Here is a 17,892-nt window from a genome sequence, read left to right on the forward strand (position 1 = left end):
GGTTAGAGATATAGATCACTTTGGTAAATTGGTTTATCATTGTCACATGTACTGAGGTACAGTGAAACACTTGTCTTGCATACCATCCATACAGGTCAATTCATTACACAGTGCATTGCGGTAGTAGAAGGTAAAACAATAACAGAGTGCAGAATAAAGTGTTACAGTACAGAGAAAGTGCATTGCAGGTAGACAGTAAGGTGCAAGATCACAATGAGGTAGATTGTGAGGTCAAGAGTCCATCTCATCATACTAGGGAACCATTCAGTAATCTTACAGCAGGATAGAAGCTGTCCTTGAGCCTGGTCTGCCCGACAGGACGTGGAAAAGAGAAAATATCCAGAGTTGGTGGGATTATTGATTATGCTGGCTGCTTCACCAAGGCAGCGAGAGGTATAGACAGAGTCCATGGAGGGGAGTTCGGTTTCCGTGATGTGCTGAGCTGTGTCCACAACCCTCTGCAGCTTCTACTAGTCATGGGCAGAGCAGTTGCCATACCAAGCCGTGATGCATCCGGATAGGATGCTTTCTATGGTGCATCGGTAAAAGTGGTGAGGGTCAAAGGGGACATGCCAAATTTCTTTAGCCTCCTGAGGAAGTAGAGGCACTGGTGAGCTTTCTTGGCCATGGTGTCAAAATGGTTGGACCAGGACAGGCTATTGATGATGTTCACTCCTGGGAACTTGAAACTCTCAACCCTCTTGACCTTAGCACCATTAATGTAAACAGGAGCATGTGCACCAACCCCCTTCAGGAAGTCAATGACCAGCTCTTTGGTTTTTTTTGACATCGAGGGAAAGGTTGTTGTTGTGACACCATATTACTAGGCTCTCTATCTCCTTCCTGTACTCTGACTCATCATTATTTGAGATACGGCCCACTACGATGGTATCATCTGCAAATTTGTAGATGGAGTTAGAGCAGAGGTAAAAATAGTCAAATGGAGAAGGGCTGGTTTTGATAAGATCAAAAGAGATCTGGCGAGAGCAAACTGGAATCAAAGCATGGCAGACCAAAATATATTTAAACAATGGAAAGCTTTTATAGAGTACATGTTTCCGGTACAGTCTAGTACATTTCCACGAGGAAAGGAAATTAAATACCTCAGCTGGATCTCCTTGCAAAAAACAGGACCTCTACAAAAGATTTTAAAAAAAGTATGCTATAATACGGATAGTTTTGTTCCTTCAAATACACCAACATGCTTTAGTACTCACCGCATTCACATTAGCTTAAATTGGTATATTTGAAGGAACAAAACCACCCATATTATCCACATGATGTTTTTCTCCAAATCTAACATTTACTTTCACGTTCAACCCGTTTTCTTCCATAACCACGAGGTTTTAAGAGCTCGATGCTGCTGCACTTATACTACTTGCCGATACTCTTCCTAAGTTACGTTTTATCCTTTCTCTACCAATGCAATGAACTAGGAACTATGGGACTGCTTTAGCACCACTGATTAGCGTTGTTTAAAGAAGTGACTTTCTAGATGAAATAAACCAAAGCGGGTAGCTGAAATAAAAACAAATTTCCCGTTAAGTACACTGGACTAACTCCTACTTGAGTGGCCGCGACGGTCATTGACCACGTCATCAAACCATATCCTGGTTGAGCTGCACCTCTTCCATTGAGGCCTGTCCCAATCCAGAACTAAGAAATCCCACCGAAAAAAATCGAAATGGTTCAATTCACTAAAATGACATAAATCACTGAGAAAGTCGAACGGAGTACAAATATCAAAACGTTCAATAATTACCGCATTTAACAGGGAGAAGAACCACAAGAGGTATCTCTCCACCGCCATCTTGGATTGCCCAAGCCCCTTCATCGGGGTTCTTACCGCCGGAAGATAAATTATCGCATATCATTAAAGTTGAGTATCAATATATATATATATATATTATACATTGGTTAAATTAATAATTTAGTCATCTGTTGTTATTTAATCGTTGTTTTTATTTTATAGGCGGATAAATGAGACTACTAAAATGCATCGTCCCTAGGGAACGGAGAGCTTGTCGCGAAAAGGGCGTTGCGGGACTTTTTGTTTCCCCAGAAGATTGGCAGTAGGAGCGTCCAATCAAGACGGGGGCCTGACAGACAAGCCGGCCGGGCTGGCGCGTCAATCAGAGGGCGAGTGGCGAATGGGAGGGAAGGAGGGGGCGGGGCCTTACCTCGCAGCCTCGGCACGCCTCCACCTGTAGGAGGACGGCGGGAGGGGAGAGAGAGAGAGAGAGAGAGGCGCAGGGGCGCGAGAGGCGGCAGTTGGTGCTCGAACGCAGCGCGCGGAGGGAGGGCGCCCGGCCCCGGCAGCGGTGGGAGGGCGAGGCGGCCAGAAGCACTGACGATCGGTGTCTTTGAGGAGGGGGGAAGGAAAACTACTCGTTAGCCCTCAGCATTCGTGTGTCAACGCATTTGGCGAAATTCTCCATGTTTTCTCGGCGCCTGGCGTTTCCCTTCAGTTCCACGCCGTGCGATTTCACTCCTCGCCGCCTCTTCCATCTTTTGTGATTTTTTAAAAAAAAATTTTCACCCTTTATAACACTTGCGTTATGTCTTGATAATTTCATGGGGCTTCTAAGAATTATCATGCCGCCTAAATTGCAGCTGCTTGTGGTTGTGGCATTCGTGGTCGCCGTGTTGTTCCTGGAGAAGCAGATCCAGAAGCTGGAGGAGTCTCGGGGAAAGCTGGGTAAGTCAGCACATTGTGGGCTTAAAAAGCATCGAGGTACACCCCGAGCCCTTGTGCTAATGCAGCCTGGAAACCTGGCAACTGCATTTTGAAGATTGCATCCGTGTGTGTTTAGAAAAAGGTCTGATGTTGATATCTAAGTCATCACTTTGGTGCTCTGTTACCAATAAAGCAGCAGCTTTTAACAATTCTCATCCTCGGTTTGTGCTCCCCCCTGCCCCCAATCGTAGAATAGGAGTTGGGCCTGTGCTGAATAGTTGCAGGGAAGCCCAGTATATGAAATGGTGTTTATTTACGTGTCTTTAGAGTTGATGTGACGTTTGAATAGAAGAGCATTGGTGCATGTGATGTGACTGTTGTATTAAACCTTGAAAACTTGCTGTAGATATTGTACATTATTTCAAATTTTTTTTACAAAAGCGGGAAAGTTGCAGTTGAGTTTATGTTGGGAAGTGGCATTGTGTTCCATTTAAGGGACTTATCGACAAGTCTAGGCTGTGCATCACTGAGGGAATGTTACACTGTCGGATGTGCAGTCTTTTGGATGAAGTGGTAAACATGTACTCTTGGGTGGATGTAAAAAGATACCATGAAAAATAAGGGAGTTATCCTTGGCATTCTTGTCAGTATGTGTTTCTCAACTAAACATTTTTTTTTGTCATTTTAATGTATAGAGGAGCTTGCTGTGTTTGTTGGATGCTGCATTTCCTACAGAGGTGATCATACACCAAACATTATGAAATTGCCTGTAAAGTACTTGCGGCATTGTGAAAGGTGTGTGAAATGTGATTCGTCGTTAGTGTCTTATCAGTACTGTAATTGTATGATGTACAATTACAGTACTATAACTGTTTTAAGAATGCTTGTGTAAGCCATAACAAATTCTGTAAGGCACATCTATTATGTTGGTGTGGTGAAATTGGACTCCCAAGCCAAGAAAAGGGAAAGCCTAGAGGAGAAGCAGCCAAGTTTAGTTGTCTTATAAACTGACAAATTTAGAAGCAGAATTGTCCTGACAGATTTCCTTTTAAGAACTTTCTGATATTGCAATTAGTGTGACTTTCTGCTCATTGGTGGTGTAGACATTCTATCAACATTAAAATGTGAAAGACCATTGACCTAGGAAATCAGAATGGTTTAAATGTTGTGGCTTGTGAAATTGATGTAATTGCTCAATGACATACCAGTACAAGTTGGATCACTTTGAGTAGGTAGCTTGCGATTCAAGGAAGGAATTTTAATCAGCTGCATATTTCTCACCCTGCCTCGTACTGCAGACAACTTGCTCTTCCCATTCTTAAAAGATACGAGAACAAGCCATCTACTTGCTGTGTTGGACTACAACTGAGGCCAAAGGCTTCAGGAGGTTCAAGCTGGGTAAAAATGAGAGAAGAATGAAATCTGAAATTACCAGAAGGAGGGGGGACAAAATTAGATGATGGAACTGAGATGCAAGGATGGAATGATTAATTATCTGAAATGGTTAAATTTAATTTTGGGAGAACTTTCCATTTTAGCCTTGCATCGCACATTTCCAGCATTCAGTTTTTGTCTTAATTTCAGATTTCTTCTACTTCCACAGGAAATGTCTTTTGTTATTCACTAGATTTTATTTCCCTCTGTCCTCTGTACCACCAGCACCACTTGTTCATTCCATCTTTACCAATCTCCATCCTACTGTTTCCTCTGTTTCTTTGAGTGCTTTCTCTGCAACTTTAAACTTAAATTATTCTGTTTCTTTTTCCCCAGTTGTAATGAAATATTAACTTTTTTCCAGTTATTTTGAGCATTTCCTATTTTGTTTTATAGATTTGCAGCATGTGCAGTGTTATGAGATATCTTTATTAGTCACATCAAAACACAATGAAATGCATCTTTTTGCATAGAGTATTCTGGGGGCAGCCTGCAAGTGTCACCATGCTTCTGGCGCTAACGTAGCGTGCCCACAACTTCCTAACCCGTATGTCTTTGGAACGTGGGAGGAAACCGGAACACCCGGAGGAAATCCATGCAGACACGGGGAGAATGTACAAACTCCTTACAGACAGTGGCTGGAGTTACCCTGGGTCACTGTTGCTCTAATAGCTTTACGCTAACCGCTACACCACCGTGCTTTTGGTTCACTGCAATGAAGCTGACATTACTTGTTCCAGGCTTTTAGATTTTTCATTTTAAACACACACTTCGACCTGTCATGTCCATGTCGACCATCGAGTACGAATTTATAAATGGGGTAAGTACAGTACTTGGCCAGTAGCCTTCTCTGTTTCGACTATTAAAGAGCTTGTCTAGATGCTCTTATAGTTGTGATAAGGTAGTGTGTTTCAGGTTCCATTCACCCACTGGGTGGAAAATGCCTCATTGTATCCTGACTAAATTTCTTACTGCTTATTCTAAGCATGCACCCTCCAGTTATATAGACCATTGGTGTGGGAAAAGTTTCCCAATATTTACTGTCTGTGCCTGTTGAACTTTTTTACATCTAGATCAGGTCCCCTGACAGCCTCCTTCGCTCCAAGAAAACAAACCCAGCCTATCCATTGTTTTATAACTTAAATGCTCCATCCTGGACAACAACTTGGTGAAATGCCTCTGCACCCTCTCCATTCCAAGCATGTCCTTCCTATAATGTGGGACCAGAACTGGACACTGTATTCCAGATGTGGATAACCAATATTTTGAAGATGTATAACAAATTTGCCTCTTGTATTCTATGCCCTGACTGAAAGAAAGTCCTATCCTTTTATGTCTTCTTTACTACCATCTAGCCATGTTCAAGGATCTTTGGACTTTTCACATAGGTCCCTCTGTTCCTAAAGACTCTGTAGGACCTTACCATTAACTGTGTATATCCTGCCCTTATTAATTCCCCCATCCCTTTCCCCCAAGTGTATCCATCTGCCACTTATCTGAGTTAAATTTTGTCTGCCATTGCTCTCCATCTTAATAACTGATCAAAATCATCCTATGAATATCACTGTCAACAGCACCATTTTTATGTCATCTCAAACTTGCTAATATACCTCCAAAATTCATAACCAAATCATTAATGTATATGGCAAACAATAAGGGTGCCAGGTCTGATCCCTGTGATACGCCACTACTCACAGGCTTGCAATTACAAACACAACCCACCACCAGCACCATTTGCTCTTATAACCCAGTCAGTTTTGGATCTACTTTGGCAACTTGGGTTACATGGGCTCTAATCTTTTGGACCAGCCTCTCATATGGGATTTTGTCCAAGGTCTCACTGAAGTCTATGCAAGCTACATCATCTGCATTGTCTGCACATATAAGTTTGTTTGTAGAGAACTATTGCATGGGAGGTTTGGTTGAAGAAATAGTTTGATGTTTGTGCTGTGTTTTAGCCCTTCACTGCAAGATTAATTTTGCTTTCTATGTTTTTATTTGTCTGGTGCCTTGGACAAGCAACCAAATTAGCTATACATTAGTTTTCATAATTTTTGCTCCTCCCAGGAATTACATTTAACAAAAAGTTATCTGCTGCAAACAATAATGCAAATAATAGTTGCTTGGGAGATTCACATTTTCAGTTTTCAGCTTGATTTTTGAGGGTCTATATAGGACATTTGATGATATTAGGCAAAACAAATTGCCTGGTGCTTTTTGGATTCACTTTACTTTGTAGGCACTTTAGTTGTCAAAAAACCCCTGCAGTTATTTGGCTGTCTGAGTCAGAAAGATAAACAAAAGAATGCTGTGCATAGTTGTTTGTTGGAACTGTCTTTTGAACTGATATTAGTAATTATTTTTTTTCAGATTTAATAAACCATTTACTAATAGATGCATATCGTAAAAGGCAACAGCAATTTAGGCTGACACACCAAAGCAGTACTCTGAGAGTGCTGATCTTTTGGTGATGTCTTTCAATTTAAAATCAAGTTTGCCTCCTCAGGTGAATGTAATAGATCTTTTGAAACTATGTGAAAGAGCAGGAAGGGGGTTATCTCTTGTGTTCTGCTCAAAATTTATCCCTCAACCTGCACATTATGTGGTCATTATCACATGGCTGTTTGTGAAACTTTTGCAAGTTTGCTGCTGTATTTTCGACATTATAAGGGTGACTAAAATCAAATGCCTGTGAAGTTGGATGGGATAACCTGAGTTTGTGAAGGATGCTAAACAGGTCATCCCTGGATTAAGAACGCCCAATTTATGGACAACCCTACATATGAGCAAGCTCTCATAATATTATTAAATTCAAAAGTACGATGTATTTACATACGTTCATTCCTACAAACAACAGAACTAGTTTCCCCTCTCCCACTTTTAATAATTGTTCTTGGCAGTCTTGTATGCTTTTGATCCTATTCATTGCAATACTGTAGAGGTATAGTTACCATATTGAGTGATTTTGTTTTTGTGTATTTTCTGACTTGTGGACAAAATTGACTTATAAACATCTGTAAAAAGGAATCTTCTTTACCTGGATATCACCTGTATAACTTTAATTCCAGGGAAATACTATATTCCAACAATATTATAGTAAAAGGCAGTTCCTCGAATTTGAATCTGGTGTAGTTAAGTTTTCATTCTGTATCTAACTGATGGAGAAGCTGTATAAATATTTTATCTGGAGATAACATTTTGAGTTGAAATTGGGTGAACAAGTTGATAATTGCTAAAGTGTACGAGTCTGGAACTTGCTAGTAAATGTCAGGAATTCCATAGTGAGTTGCCAACATTTATCCACTTAAATGCCATCAAATTCAAGGCTTCTGCCTATCCCTTTCTGAATTTGCTGACATTTCTGTAGCAAATCGGTCACTGTGTCCCATTGCTGGACTTCACGTGGGGACTTTAGAGCTGCAAGATAGAAATGTAATAATAACATAAGTTGTGTTTTAATTCTTTGCAGGATTATTTTAAGTAATTTTTTTTAGCCATTGAGAACTCTTGAATATTAAGGTCAGAGCAGAAACAACAGTTGTGTAGTTTGATAAATGGTTAGCTAAAAAATTGGTGGAAGCAGTTTTTGTGGTAACTTTCAAAAGGGAATCTGATAGAACATAGAACACAACACCACAGTACAGGCCCTTTGGCCCACGATGTTGTGCTGACATTTTATCCTGCTCTAAGATCTATCTAACCCTTCCCTCCCACATAGCCCTCCATTTTTCTATCATTCTTGTGGCTATCTAAGAGTTTCTTAAATGTCCCTAATGTATCCACCTCCACCACCTCTGCTGGCAGTGCGTTCCACGCACCCACTATTCTGTGTAAACAAAAAAATACTTGCCCCTATACCTTCCTCCAATCACCTTAAAATTATGCCCCCTCATGTTAGCCATTCTCGCCCTGGGAAAAAGTCTCTGTCCACTCGATCTATGCCTCTTACCATCTTGTACACCTCTATCAAGCCACCTCTCATCCTCCTTCGCTCCAAAGAGAAAAGCCCCAGCTTGCTCAACCTATCCTCATAAGACATGCTCTCCAATCCAGGCAGCATCCTGGTAAATCTCCTCTGCACCCTCTCTAAAGCTCCCACATCCTTCCTATAATGAGACGACCAGAACTGAATACAATACTCCCAAGTGTGGTCTAACCACAGTTCTGTAGACTTATGATATTACCTCGCGGCCCTTGAACTCAATACCCTGACTAATGAAGGCCAACGCACCATACGCCTTCTTAACAACCCTATCGACCTGCACAGCGACCTTGAGGGATCCTCCACACTACTAAGAGTCCTGACATTAACCTTATATTCTGCCTTCAAATTCGATCTTCCAAAGTGTATCACTTCACACTTTTCTGGGTTGAACTCCATCTGCTAATTCTCAGTCCAGCTCTGCATCCTATCAACCTATGTCTAATTGGAAATGCAACATATTGCAGTGTAATAGGGAAAGAATGATCACCTTTTGTTTTTGAGATTCCATGAAAAACCACTGGTAGTCACAAACACATTATTGGTTTAAGTAATCTCATGTGGTACGGTAGGTGAATATATTCTTTTACTGTTAATTTTTTTTCTCTGAAGTGCGTTAACTTCTGTTTAAGAAGCCTGATAGTACTGATCAAAATGTATACCAAGAATCTTTTTGAAATTTTCGCAACTATTTGAAAATTTAAATGTGGCAGATTTTTTAATTTTTTGTTTCATTTTGGAGGAGTGATGAAATGCAGAATTTCATTGCATGTGCCAAAAATACTGCAATGAATAATGCTGCAATGTTAATTTTATATAATGGTTCCCATGCAGTTATTCTGGGTTATTCAAGATGAATAAAGAATTTGTTACTTGATTTATATTGCTAGTTATTATAAAGACTTTGCTAGGAATTGCGTATTGGTGAAGTATGACCTTTCTCTTGGGGGTGGGTGGGTGGTAATTACTGTTACCTTTTATAATATGCAGCTAGAATTTTAAAACTTGAACTTTTAACAACGATGAATCCAGTCATAATCTTGAAATAATGCAGCCTTGGAATGAAGTCAGAATATTCGTAATAAAACATTGCTGAAAATGCGAGGTAGGTCGGGCAGCATCTCAAAAGAGAGGAAAAAGTTAAATGTTTCTGGTTGTTGACTTTTCATCACAACTGGAAATACAAGAAAACAAGCATGTTTGAACTTAATAAAGGGGTGGGAGAAAGGTGGAGAGAACAAAAAGAAGGAAAATAAAAAATAATTGCTGATACTGGAAATGTAAAATAAAACAGAAAATGCTGAAATACTCAACAGGTCAGGCTACAACTGTGGGAAGAGGAACAGAGTTAATGTTTTGGGTCGAAGACCCTTAAACTAAAAGAATATCTTTAATTGGTGGAGTCCAAAGCTAATGTTGATGGGTAGAAGGGATGGTGATGCATGCTTGTTAAATGTGGCTAATCTGTCTGGAGGAGAATAAGTAAAGATAGATAAATGAGGTTATCAAGGAAAACTGGAACTGTGGAATGCAGAATGTAGCAGTTGCTGCATATCTGTGGAGAGAGAGTTAATGTTACAGGTAGATGATCTTGCATCAGAAGTGGTCAGTTCTGATATACGCTGGTTATCTGAAATGGTTGACTTAACATTTAGTCAGAAACTGGTGCTGCTGTTCAAGTTAAAATCAAATAAACTGCAGGTGTTGGAAATCTAAAATAAAACAGAAAATGCTGTAAATGCTCTGCAGGTCAGGTGGCACATGTGGGAAGAGAAGCAGTTCAGGTTGAAGACCCTTTGTCAGAATTGGGAAGGAGAAAAAAGCTTGTTAAGCTGCAGGGAGGGTGAGGGATGGGTGGATGTCTCTAGGATAAAAGATGCTGTTCCTTAAGATTATGTTGGGAGTGTCGAACAGTATGGGAGCCCAAAGAAACAGGGCAGAGTGCAATGGGAAATTCAAGTGGTAGCCAAACGTAAACTCTGTCACCTTTGCGCACTGAAGTGTGTGTGACTGCTTTGCAGAGTTCTTGGTGATTTAAAACCAAGGAATTCTTAATAACGGCTACAGACATCCACTGCTTTCTGTCATTGTAGCCAACTTAGTGATTATGCAGCAGTAAGTTATGCAGTATCTGTTAAGCTACATTGACCCCTTTTTTTTTGAAGCTGATGCAGCTATGGATAATTGTAATGGTTTGTAATGATTTTCAAGTCATTGCCAAAGAGTGCTGGTCATCTGCATTCCTGAATATGTTATTTCTTCGGTAGTCTTACATTGGGAGCAGCCTCCTAGCATATCATATTAATAATGTTCACCTCAAAATTAATATTGTGTGTAAAAGTTGAAAGTTTGAAATTGAATACTTATAGAACCAAAATTCTCAAGTATCTCCAGGATTTTCTGATTGTGTTTCTGGCTTCCAGTATTTGGAGGTTTTTTTGCTTTTGAATAGCTAATTAACCTTGAGGGTTGCTTTTTGCCCATACATATTCCATCCTTCTCCATAACATCTGCAGTTTCTGTCATTGCCTGTGATCCTCTACAAGATCTTCACTATTATCTTTGTTAGCTTTTGATTTGACTATTTTCGATGTTCTGGCTTGTCTCCCACTGAGTTCATCCAAATACCTTTGCACATTGATTCTGTCATCTCATCTACTTTGGTCCCCATTCATCTGCATTTTTATATGGCAAGAGGAATAAGGCCACATATTCTTAGATTGAATGGGATATAGGCAGAAGTTATAAAATATGTTGATGCAGTGAAAAAGGGCAAGGAACAAATTTGCATTAATTGCAAACGGCTGGGCGAATCTTTTTGGCCAAGAAAAAGGTTTCTTCTTTGTAATAATTTGTAATACTTGACGCGAATCAAGGTGCAACCAAAGGCTTAGTCAGTGGTAGGTTTTAAGGGGAATGTTTAAACTGGAGAAGTTTAAGAATGGGAATTTGGGGCTGAGTCCACTGGTAATTACAGAATTTGGGAATGTGAAACAAACTGGCATTGGAAGGGTGCAGAGATCTGGAATGGTGGTTCAAAACGAAGCAATTCTCAACACCTTCTACAGGCACCTTCTGTTCTTTTGCATCATAGCCAACATAGTGACAATGCTCAAGAAGTTGATTTGCAACTATTGAAGAAAGATTTTAAGCTAAATTTTACCCACTTTAGAAGAAATTGAAGTACTTGAACTATATTCATAATATATACAGTAAATAATTTTGATACAAATCTTCCTCTACATTCAATGTACAGTCAGTTCAATACATTCTCTTACAACGTGATGAACCCGCTGATGTTTCCTCCTTAATGTGCTGGTGAAGGCTGTTACACAGGGCCCAACCCCTCGGTGTCTATTGGCAGCTGTACTCTAGACTGTTGTCTTTCCCACAAAGCCTTTGCAGTGGCAGCACCAAAGTGTCTCTCAGCATGCATTCCTGACCCAGCGAATGTATCAATTGGCATTGTGGACCAACAAGTGAAAGTATTAAGGATGATTGTCAAGGTATAAATTTTTCCGTCAGTGCGGGTTAGGGGTCAGTTGGGATTAGTGGTCACCAGCACCTTGGAATATACTTTCTGAGCATAGCTGAGGGTCCAATATTCTGCTGGGAGATGGTCTCCCAGTGTGTCGTCATAATAATAAAATTTAAATTGTTGTTATATTTCAAAGTTTAAAATGACTGAAAATGCATAGACTTAAAAAAAATAATTAAAATATGTAAATGAACTTAAATCCAATTATAAATTCTACTTGCCTTCACCTGGCAACTGGTTTCTCATATGCATTAGAATGAGTCTGCTGGACTGGCTGCTGTTTAATGTGATGTGCGTTTAGTGGTGAATTTGCTCCCTGAAAGTTCATGCTGCTCCATTGGACTTGAAGAGTCCAACTAGGTAGCACAGAAGTTACCTGGCTAATTCTTTTAGCAGAAAGCTGCAGTGCAGCCTTTGCTTGAGAATTGCTTAGTTATGGGTATATTTGCTGGAAGGTCTGTCAGATGCTGGCAGAACATTTGCCCCATTAACTCTCACGTAGACATTTTTCCAATCTGATGTTCAGTCTTGCACCATCTGTAGGGCATTTGTAGCATGAAATAACAATTTAGCAACACAGTCAATCAGATTAAATAACACTTACAGCCAGCAAACCAAGAAGAGTAAAAACATTCAGTTTTATAATGCTTTAAACATTTTGCAAAAAATGAAATATTGTGCCAAACACATGGAACCTAAGATGTTGAAATATTTTAGTTTTTAAGGTTTTTGAACATTCATAGAACATAGGACATTACAGCACAGTAGAGGCCCTTCAGCCCACGATGTTGTGCCGATATTTTATCCTGCTCTATCTAACCCTTCCCTCCCACATAGCCCCCTATTTTTCTATCATCCATGTGTCTATCTAAGAGTCTCTTAAATGTCCCCAATGTATCTGCCTCCACAACCTCTGCTGGCAGTGCGTTCCATGCACCCACCACCTTTGGTGTAAAAAAAACACTTACCCTTGACATCCCCCTTATATCTTCCTTCAATCACCTTAAAATTATGTCCCCTCGTGTTAGTCATTGTCGCCCTGGGAAAAAGTCTCTGACTGTCCACTTGATCTATGCCTCTCGTCATCTTGTACACCTCTATCAAGTCACCTCTCATTCTCCTTCTCTCCAAAGAGAAAAGCCCTAGCTCACTCAACTTATCCTTCTAAGACATGCTCTCCAGTCCAGGTATCATCCTGGTAAATCTCCTCTGCACCCTCTCTAAAGCTTCCGCATCCTTCCTATAATGAAGCGACCAGAACTGAACACAAGTATGGTCTAACCAGAGTTCTGTAGAGCTGCAACATCACCTCATGGCTCTTGAACTCAATACCCCGAGTAATGAAGTCCAATACACCATATACCTTCTTAACAACCCTATTGACCTGCGCGGCAACCTTGCAGGATCTCTGGACGTGGACCCCAAGATCCCTCTGTTCCTCTTGTCCACCACACTTCCTTCACTCTACCATCCTTACCCTGCCTCAATTGGACAAACCTATCCAGAGCACCTGTGTGGAAGCAACAACTTACCCCACAAGACAGCAGAATCCAATCCAGGTCTTCCAAGCTTACCTCCCAGTCCAGGTGGATCCAGTCCAGGTCTTCGAAGTTTAGCAGGGAGAAGTTACTTACCATCCACTCCAGGTCTTACAGGTCTGACCCTTAACTATAACTTACTTGGTGGCTTCACTTCAGGACTGAAGAGTTGCTGCTGCGTATCTCGGAAACGTGGCAAGAGGGCTGGGCTGCAGGTGAGGCTGAAACAATGTGGTTACAAGAACCCCCTCCCCAGCATACTACTAGCTAACGTCCAGTCCATTGAGAACAGAGTTGATGAACTAAGGGCAAGACTGACCTACCAAAGAGAGCTGAGGAACTGTTGTGTATTATGTCTCACTGAAACGTGGCTCACGCCTGCCTCACCTGACTGTGGTATTCAACCTGAGGGCTTCTCAAGTCATCGAATGGACCATACAGCGTCCTCAGGTAAAGTTAAAGGCGCAGGGGTCTGCTTCTTAATCAATAACTTATGGTGCTTGGACATGACAGTTCTGGTGAGCTCCTGCTCACCCAACCTGGAATATCTAACGGTGAAGTGTCGACCGTTCTATCTGCCAAGGGAATTCACTTCAGCTATCCTGATGGCAGTCTACATACCACCACAGACGGACATGAAGCCTGCACTCAATGAGCTATACTCCGTGGTCAACAACCTTGAGACAGGATACCCTGAGACCCTCTTCATAATCTCAGGGGACTTCAATCAGGCCAACCTTCAAAGTGTGTTACCAAAAAACTATCAGCATATCTCCTGCTCCACCAGGGGCGCCAACACCCTTGACCACTGCAAAATAACCATCAAAGATGTCTTCTGAGCCACCTCTCATCCTCACTTTGGGAAATCAGGCCAACAAGCTGTGCTCCTTCTCCCTGCATACAAACAGAAACTGAAACAGGAGGATACGGTACAGAGAGTTGTGCAGTGCTGGTCCGATGAAGCAGATGAGCTCCTACGTGATTGCTTTGAGACAGTGGACTGGTCCATGCTCAAAGGCTCAGCTGCCAGCCTTGATGAGTATGTCACCACATCACGGACTTTATCAGCAAGTGTGTGGGGGACTGTGTACCAAAGAAGACAATCCAGGTGTTCCCAAACAGAAAACCATGGATGAACCGGGAGATCCACTCCCTACTGAAGGTGAGGACTGCTGCATACAAATCTGGGGATCCTGCTCTGTTCAAGAAATCGAGGTATGACCTTCGGAAAGCTATCAGGGATGCCAAGAGGCAATACCGACTCAAAATGGAGTCCCTGACCAGCCGTCAGTTATGGCAGGGCTTACATGCCATAACAGGCTATAAGACGAAGTTGGGCTGCATAGTTAACAACAACAGTTCATCCCTTACTGATGAACTTAACACATTCTATGTGTGTTTTGAACAGAAGGGAAGTGGATTGTCACCACCCACCATGACAGCCTCCGATGCAACTGAACCTGTGATCACAGCTGAGGATGTAAGATCAGTCTTCCGGATAGTGAACACGAGGAAAGCACCTGGCCCAGATGGTGTCCCTGGCCGTGTGCTCAGATCTTGTGCTGATCAGCTGGCAGAAGTATTTGCGGACATATTTAACCTCTCCCTACTTCAATCTCAGGTTCCCACCTGTTTTAAGAAGACCACTATCATCCCGGTACCGAAGGAAAGCAAGGTAACGTGCCTCAATGGCTACCGACCAGTGGCTCTGACATCCACCACCATGAAGTGCTTTGAGAGGTTGGTCATGGCACGCATCAACACCAGCCTCCCAGACAACCTGGACCCACTGTAATTTGCCTATCGCCGGAACAGGTCTATAGTGGATGCCCTCTCCCTGGCCCTACACTCAGCTCTGGAGCATCTGGACAGCAAAGGCACCTACGTTAGACTATTGTTTATTGACTACAGCTCTGCGTTCAATACAAAAATCTCAAGCAAGCTTGTCAGCAAACTCCGAGACCCAGGACTCAACACCTCCCTCTGTAACTGGATCCTTGACTTTCTAACAAACAGACTGCAATCAGTGAGGATAGGCAGCAGTACCTCCGACACGATTATTCTCAACACTGGTGCCACACAAGGCTGCGTTCTCAGCCCTCTACTCTACTCCCTATACACTCATGACTGTGTGGCCAGATTCTGCTCTAAATTCATCTACAAGTTTACAGATGATACCACCGTTGTAGGCCGTATATCAAACAGCAATGAGGTGGAGTACAGAAAGGAGAAAGAGAGCTTAGTGGAATGGTGTCATGACAGCAACCTTTCTCTCAATGTCAACAAAACAAAAGAGCTGGTCATTGACTTCAGGAAAGGGGGCACCTGTCTACATCAATGGTGCTGTGGTCGAGAAGGTTGACAGCTTCAAGTTCCTGGGAGTGAACATCACCAACAGCCTGTCCTGGTCAAATCACGTAGATGCCACGGCCAAGAAAACTCACCGAAGCCTCTACTTCCTCAGGAGGCTAAAGAAATTTGGTTTGTCCCCTTTGACTCTCTCCAACTTTTACCGATGCACCATAGAAAGCATCCTATTTGGATGTATCATGTCTTGGTACGGCAACTGCTCTGCCTAGGACCACAAGAAACTGCAGAGAGTTGTGGACACAGCCCAGCACATCACGAACACCAGCCTCCCCTCCTTGGAATCTGTCTTTACCTCTTGTCTTGGCGAAGCAGGCGGCATAATCAAAGACCCCACCCACCTGGATCATTCTCTCTTCTCTCCTCTTCCATCAGTTAGAAGATACAGGAGCCTGAGGGCACGTACCACCAGACTTAAGGACAGCTTCTACCCCACTGTGATAAGACTATTGAATGGTTCCCTTACATAATGAGATAGACTATGACTTCATGATCTACATTGTTGTGACCTTGCACCTTATTGCACTGCACTTTCTCTGTTGCTGTGATACTTTATTCTGTACTGTTATTGTTTTTACCTGTACTACATCAATGCACTCTGTACTAACTCAATGTAACTGCACTATGTAATGAATTGATCTGTACGATCGGTGTGCAAGACAAGTTTTTCACTGTACCTCGGTACAAGTGACAATAATATACCAATACCCCATGCAAGTATTCCTTAAACAACCTCCACATTTCCACTGTGCACTTCCCTAAGAACATCTGTTTCCAATCTACACTCTCAAGTTCCTGCCTAATAGCATCATAATTCCCCTTCCCCAATTAAATACTTTCCCATATCGTCTGTTGCTATCCCTCTCCAAGGCTATGGTAAAGTCCAAGGAGTTATGGTCACTGTCTCCAAAATGGTCTCCCACTGAGAGATCTGAAACCTGATCAGGCTCATTGCCTAGTACCAGGTCCAATATGGCCTCCTCTAGTCGGCCTGTCCACATACTGTGTCAAGAATCCTTCCTGGACACACCTAACAAACTCCGTCCCATCTACCCCCTTTACACTGAGGAGGTGCCAATCAATATTAGGGAAGTTGAAATCACCAATGACAACAGCCCTGTTATTTTTGCACCTCTCCAAAATCTGCCTCTTGATCTGCTCTTCAGTGTCTCTGCTGTTATTGTGGGGTCTGTAGAACACTCCCAACAGAGTGATCGCTCCCTTCCTGTTTCTGACTTCCACCCATATTGACTCAGTGGACGAGCCCTCTAGGACATCCTCCCTTTCTACAGCTGTGACACCGTCCCTGATCAGCAAAGCCACTCCCTATTCAAACCAAAGAACTTATAAATATTGATATAATGACATTTTACTTATATGATTTAATTTTTCAGAACTAAAGGGTTTGACAGTGTTATGGCTTAGTTCACAAAAATCTTGGGAAATGCAGCAGTGCAATATAAATGTTTTACAGTTGGAAATGCCATCTTTTAGAAAAGGTGTCAAACAAGGTCACATGAGTGTAGAAAAACAGCATTGCACTATTTTGACGACGAGCAGTGTCATTATTCCCCATGTCTTAACCAATATTTATGACATAACAAATGTCTTTTTGGTGTTGAGAGCTTACTGTGCACAAGATGGCTGTTTTTTGTTTAATATCAAAAGTGATTACAGTTCAAAAAGTCCACTTTAGACCATAAAGTGCTTTGGATGGCCTGATGAAGAGCCTCCTAATTTGAAATGTTAACTTTGTTTCTCTTTCCATAGTTGCTTCCTGACCTGCTGTAAATGACTTGCTGAGTGTTTCCAGTGTTTTCTGTTTTCGTTCCAGATTTTTGGCATGTTCAGCTTTTGATTTGCTCTTGGAAGTACAGAAGTTGTAACTGCAGTATGCCAGTAGGCTTGTTTACACCTCATTTGATAACATAGGATCTTTGAACATGAAGATAGGTAATTAAGGCTTATTCCACCATTCAACACGATCGTGGCTGATCATCCACTTCAGTATCCTGTTCCTGTCTTCTTTCCATATCTTTTGATCTCTTTGGTATTGAGAAATATACCTACCTCATTCTTGAATATATTTGATTCGTGGTAGAGAATTCTACAGATTCATTACCCTCTGAGTGAAGAAATTTCTCTTGATTTAATTTCTAAATGGTCTACCTTGCCTCATGAGGGTCTGGGCCTGGTTCTGGACTCTCCAACTGTGGGGAATATACTTTCTGTATTTAATTTGTTTAATCCTGTTAGAGGTTTATAGCTTTCTATGAGATCCCCTTGTTCTGCTAAACTCCAGTGACTATGGGTCTAACCAGCTTAAATTCTCCTTGTGTGTGAAATCTGCCATCCT

The 17,892-nt window shown here is 41.7% G+C and overlaps 2 protein-coding genes across 2 annotated transcripts in view; one reads left to right on the forward strand and one right to left on the reverse strand.

Annotated features, from left to right (window-relative positions):
• selenof (selenoprotein F) overlaps positions 1-1,911 on the reverse strand; it is a 39,229-nt gene extending 37,318 nt beyond the window's left edge. Inside the window, exon 1 of the mRNA XM_052011668.1 lies at positions 1,763-1,911. Coding sequence (XP_051867628.1) covers positions 1,763-1,834 — 72 coding nt within the window. The 5' untranslated portion in view covers positions 1,835-1,911. The remainder of the gene's footprint in view (positions 1-1,762) is intronic.
• Positions 1,912-2,221: 310 nt separating this feature from the next.
• Positions 2,222-17,892, forward strand: part of hs2st1a (heparan sulfate 2-O-sulfotransferase 1a) — a 140,355-nt gene continuing 124,684 nt past the window's right edge. Inside the window, exon 1 of the mRNA XM_052012576.1 lies at positions 2,222-2,698. Within this exon, the coding sequence (XP_051868536.1) occupies positions 2,575-2,698 (124 nt within the window). The 5' untranslated portion in view covers positions 2,222-2,574. The remainder of the gene's footprint in view (positions 2,699-17,892) is intronic.

The sequence above is a fragment of the Pristis pectinata genome, chromosome 3 (genome assembly GCF_009764475.1).
Source record: "Pristis pectinata isolate sPriPec2 chromosome 3, sPriPec2.1.pri, whole genome shotgun sequence".
NCBI classification, from domain to species: Eukaryota; Metazoa; Chordata; class Chondrichthyes; order Rhinopristiformes; family Pristidae; genus Pristis; species Pristis pectinata.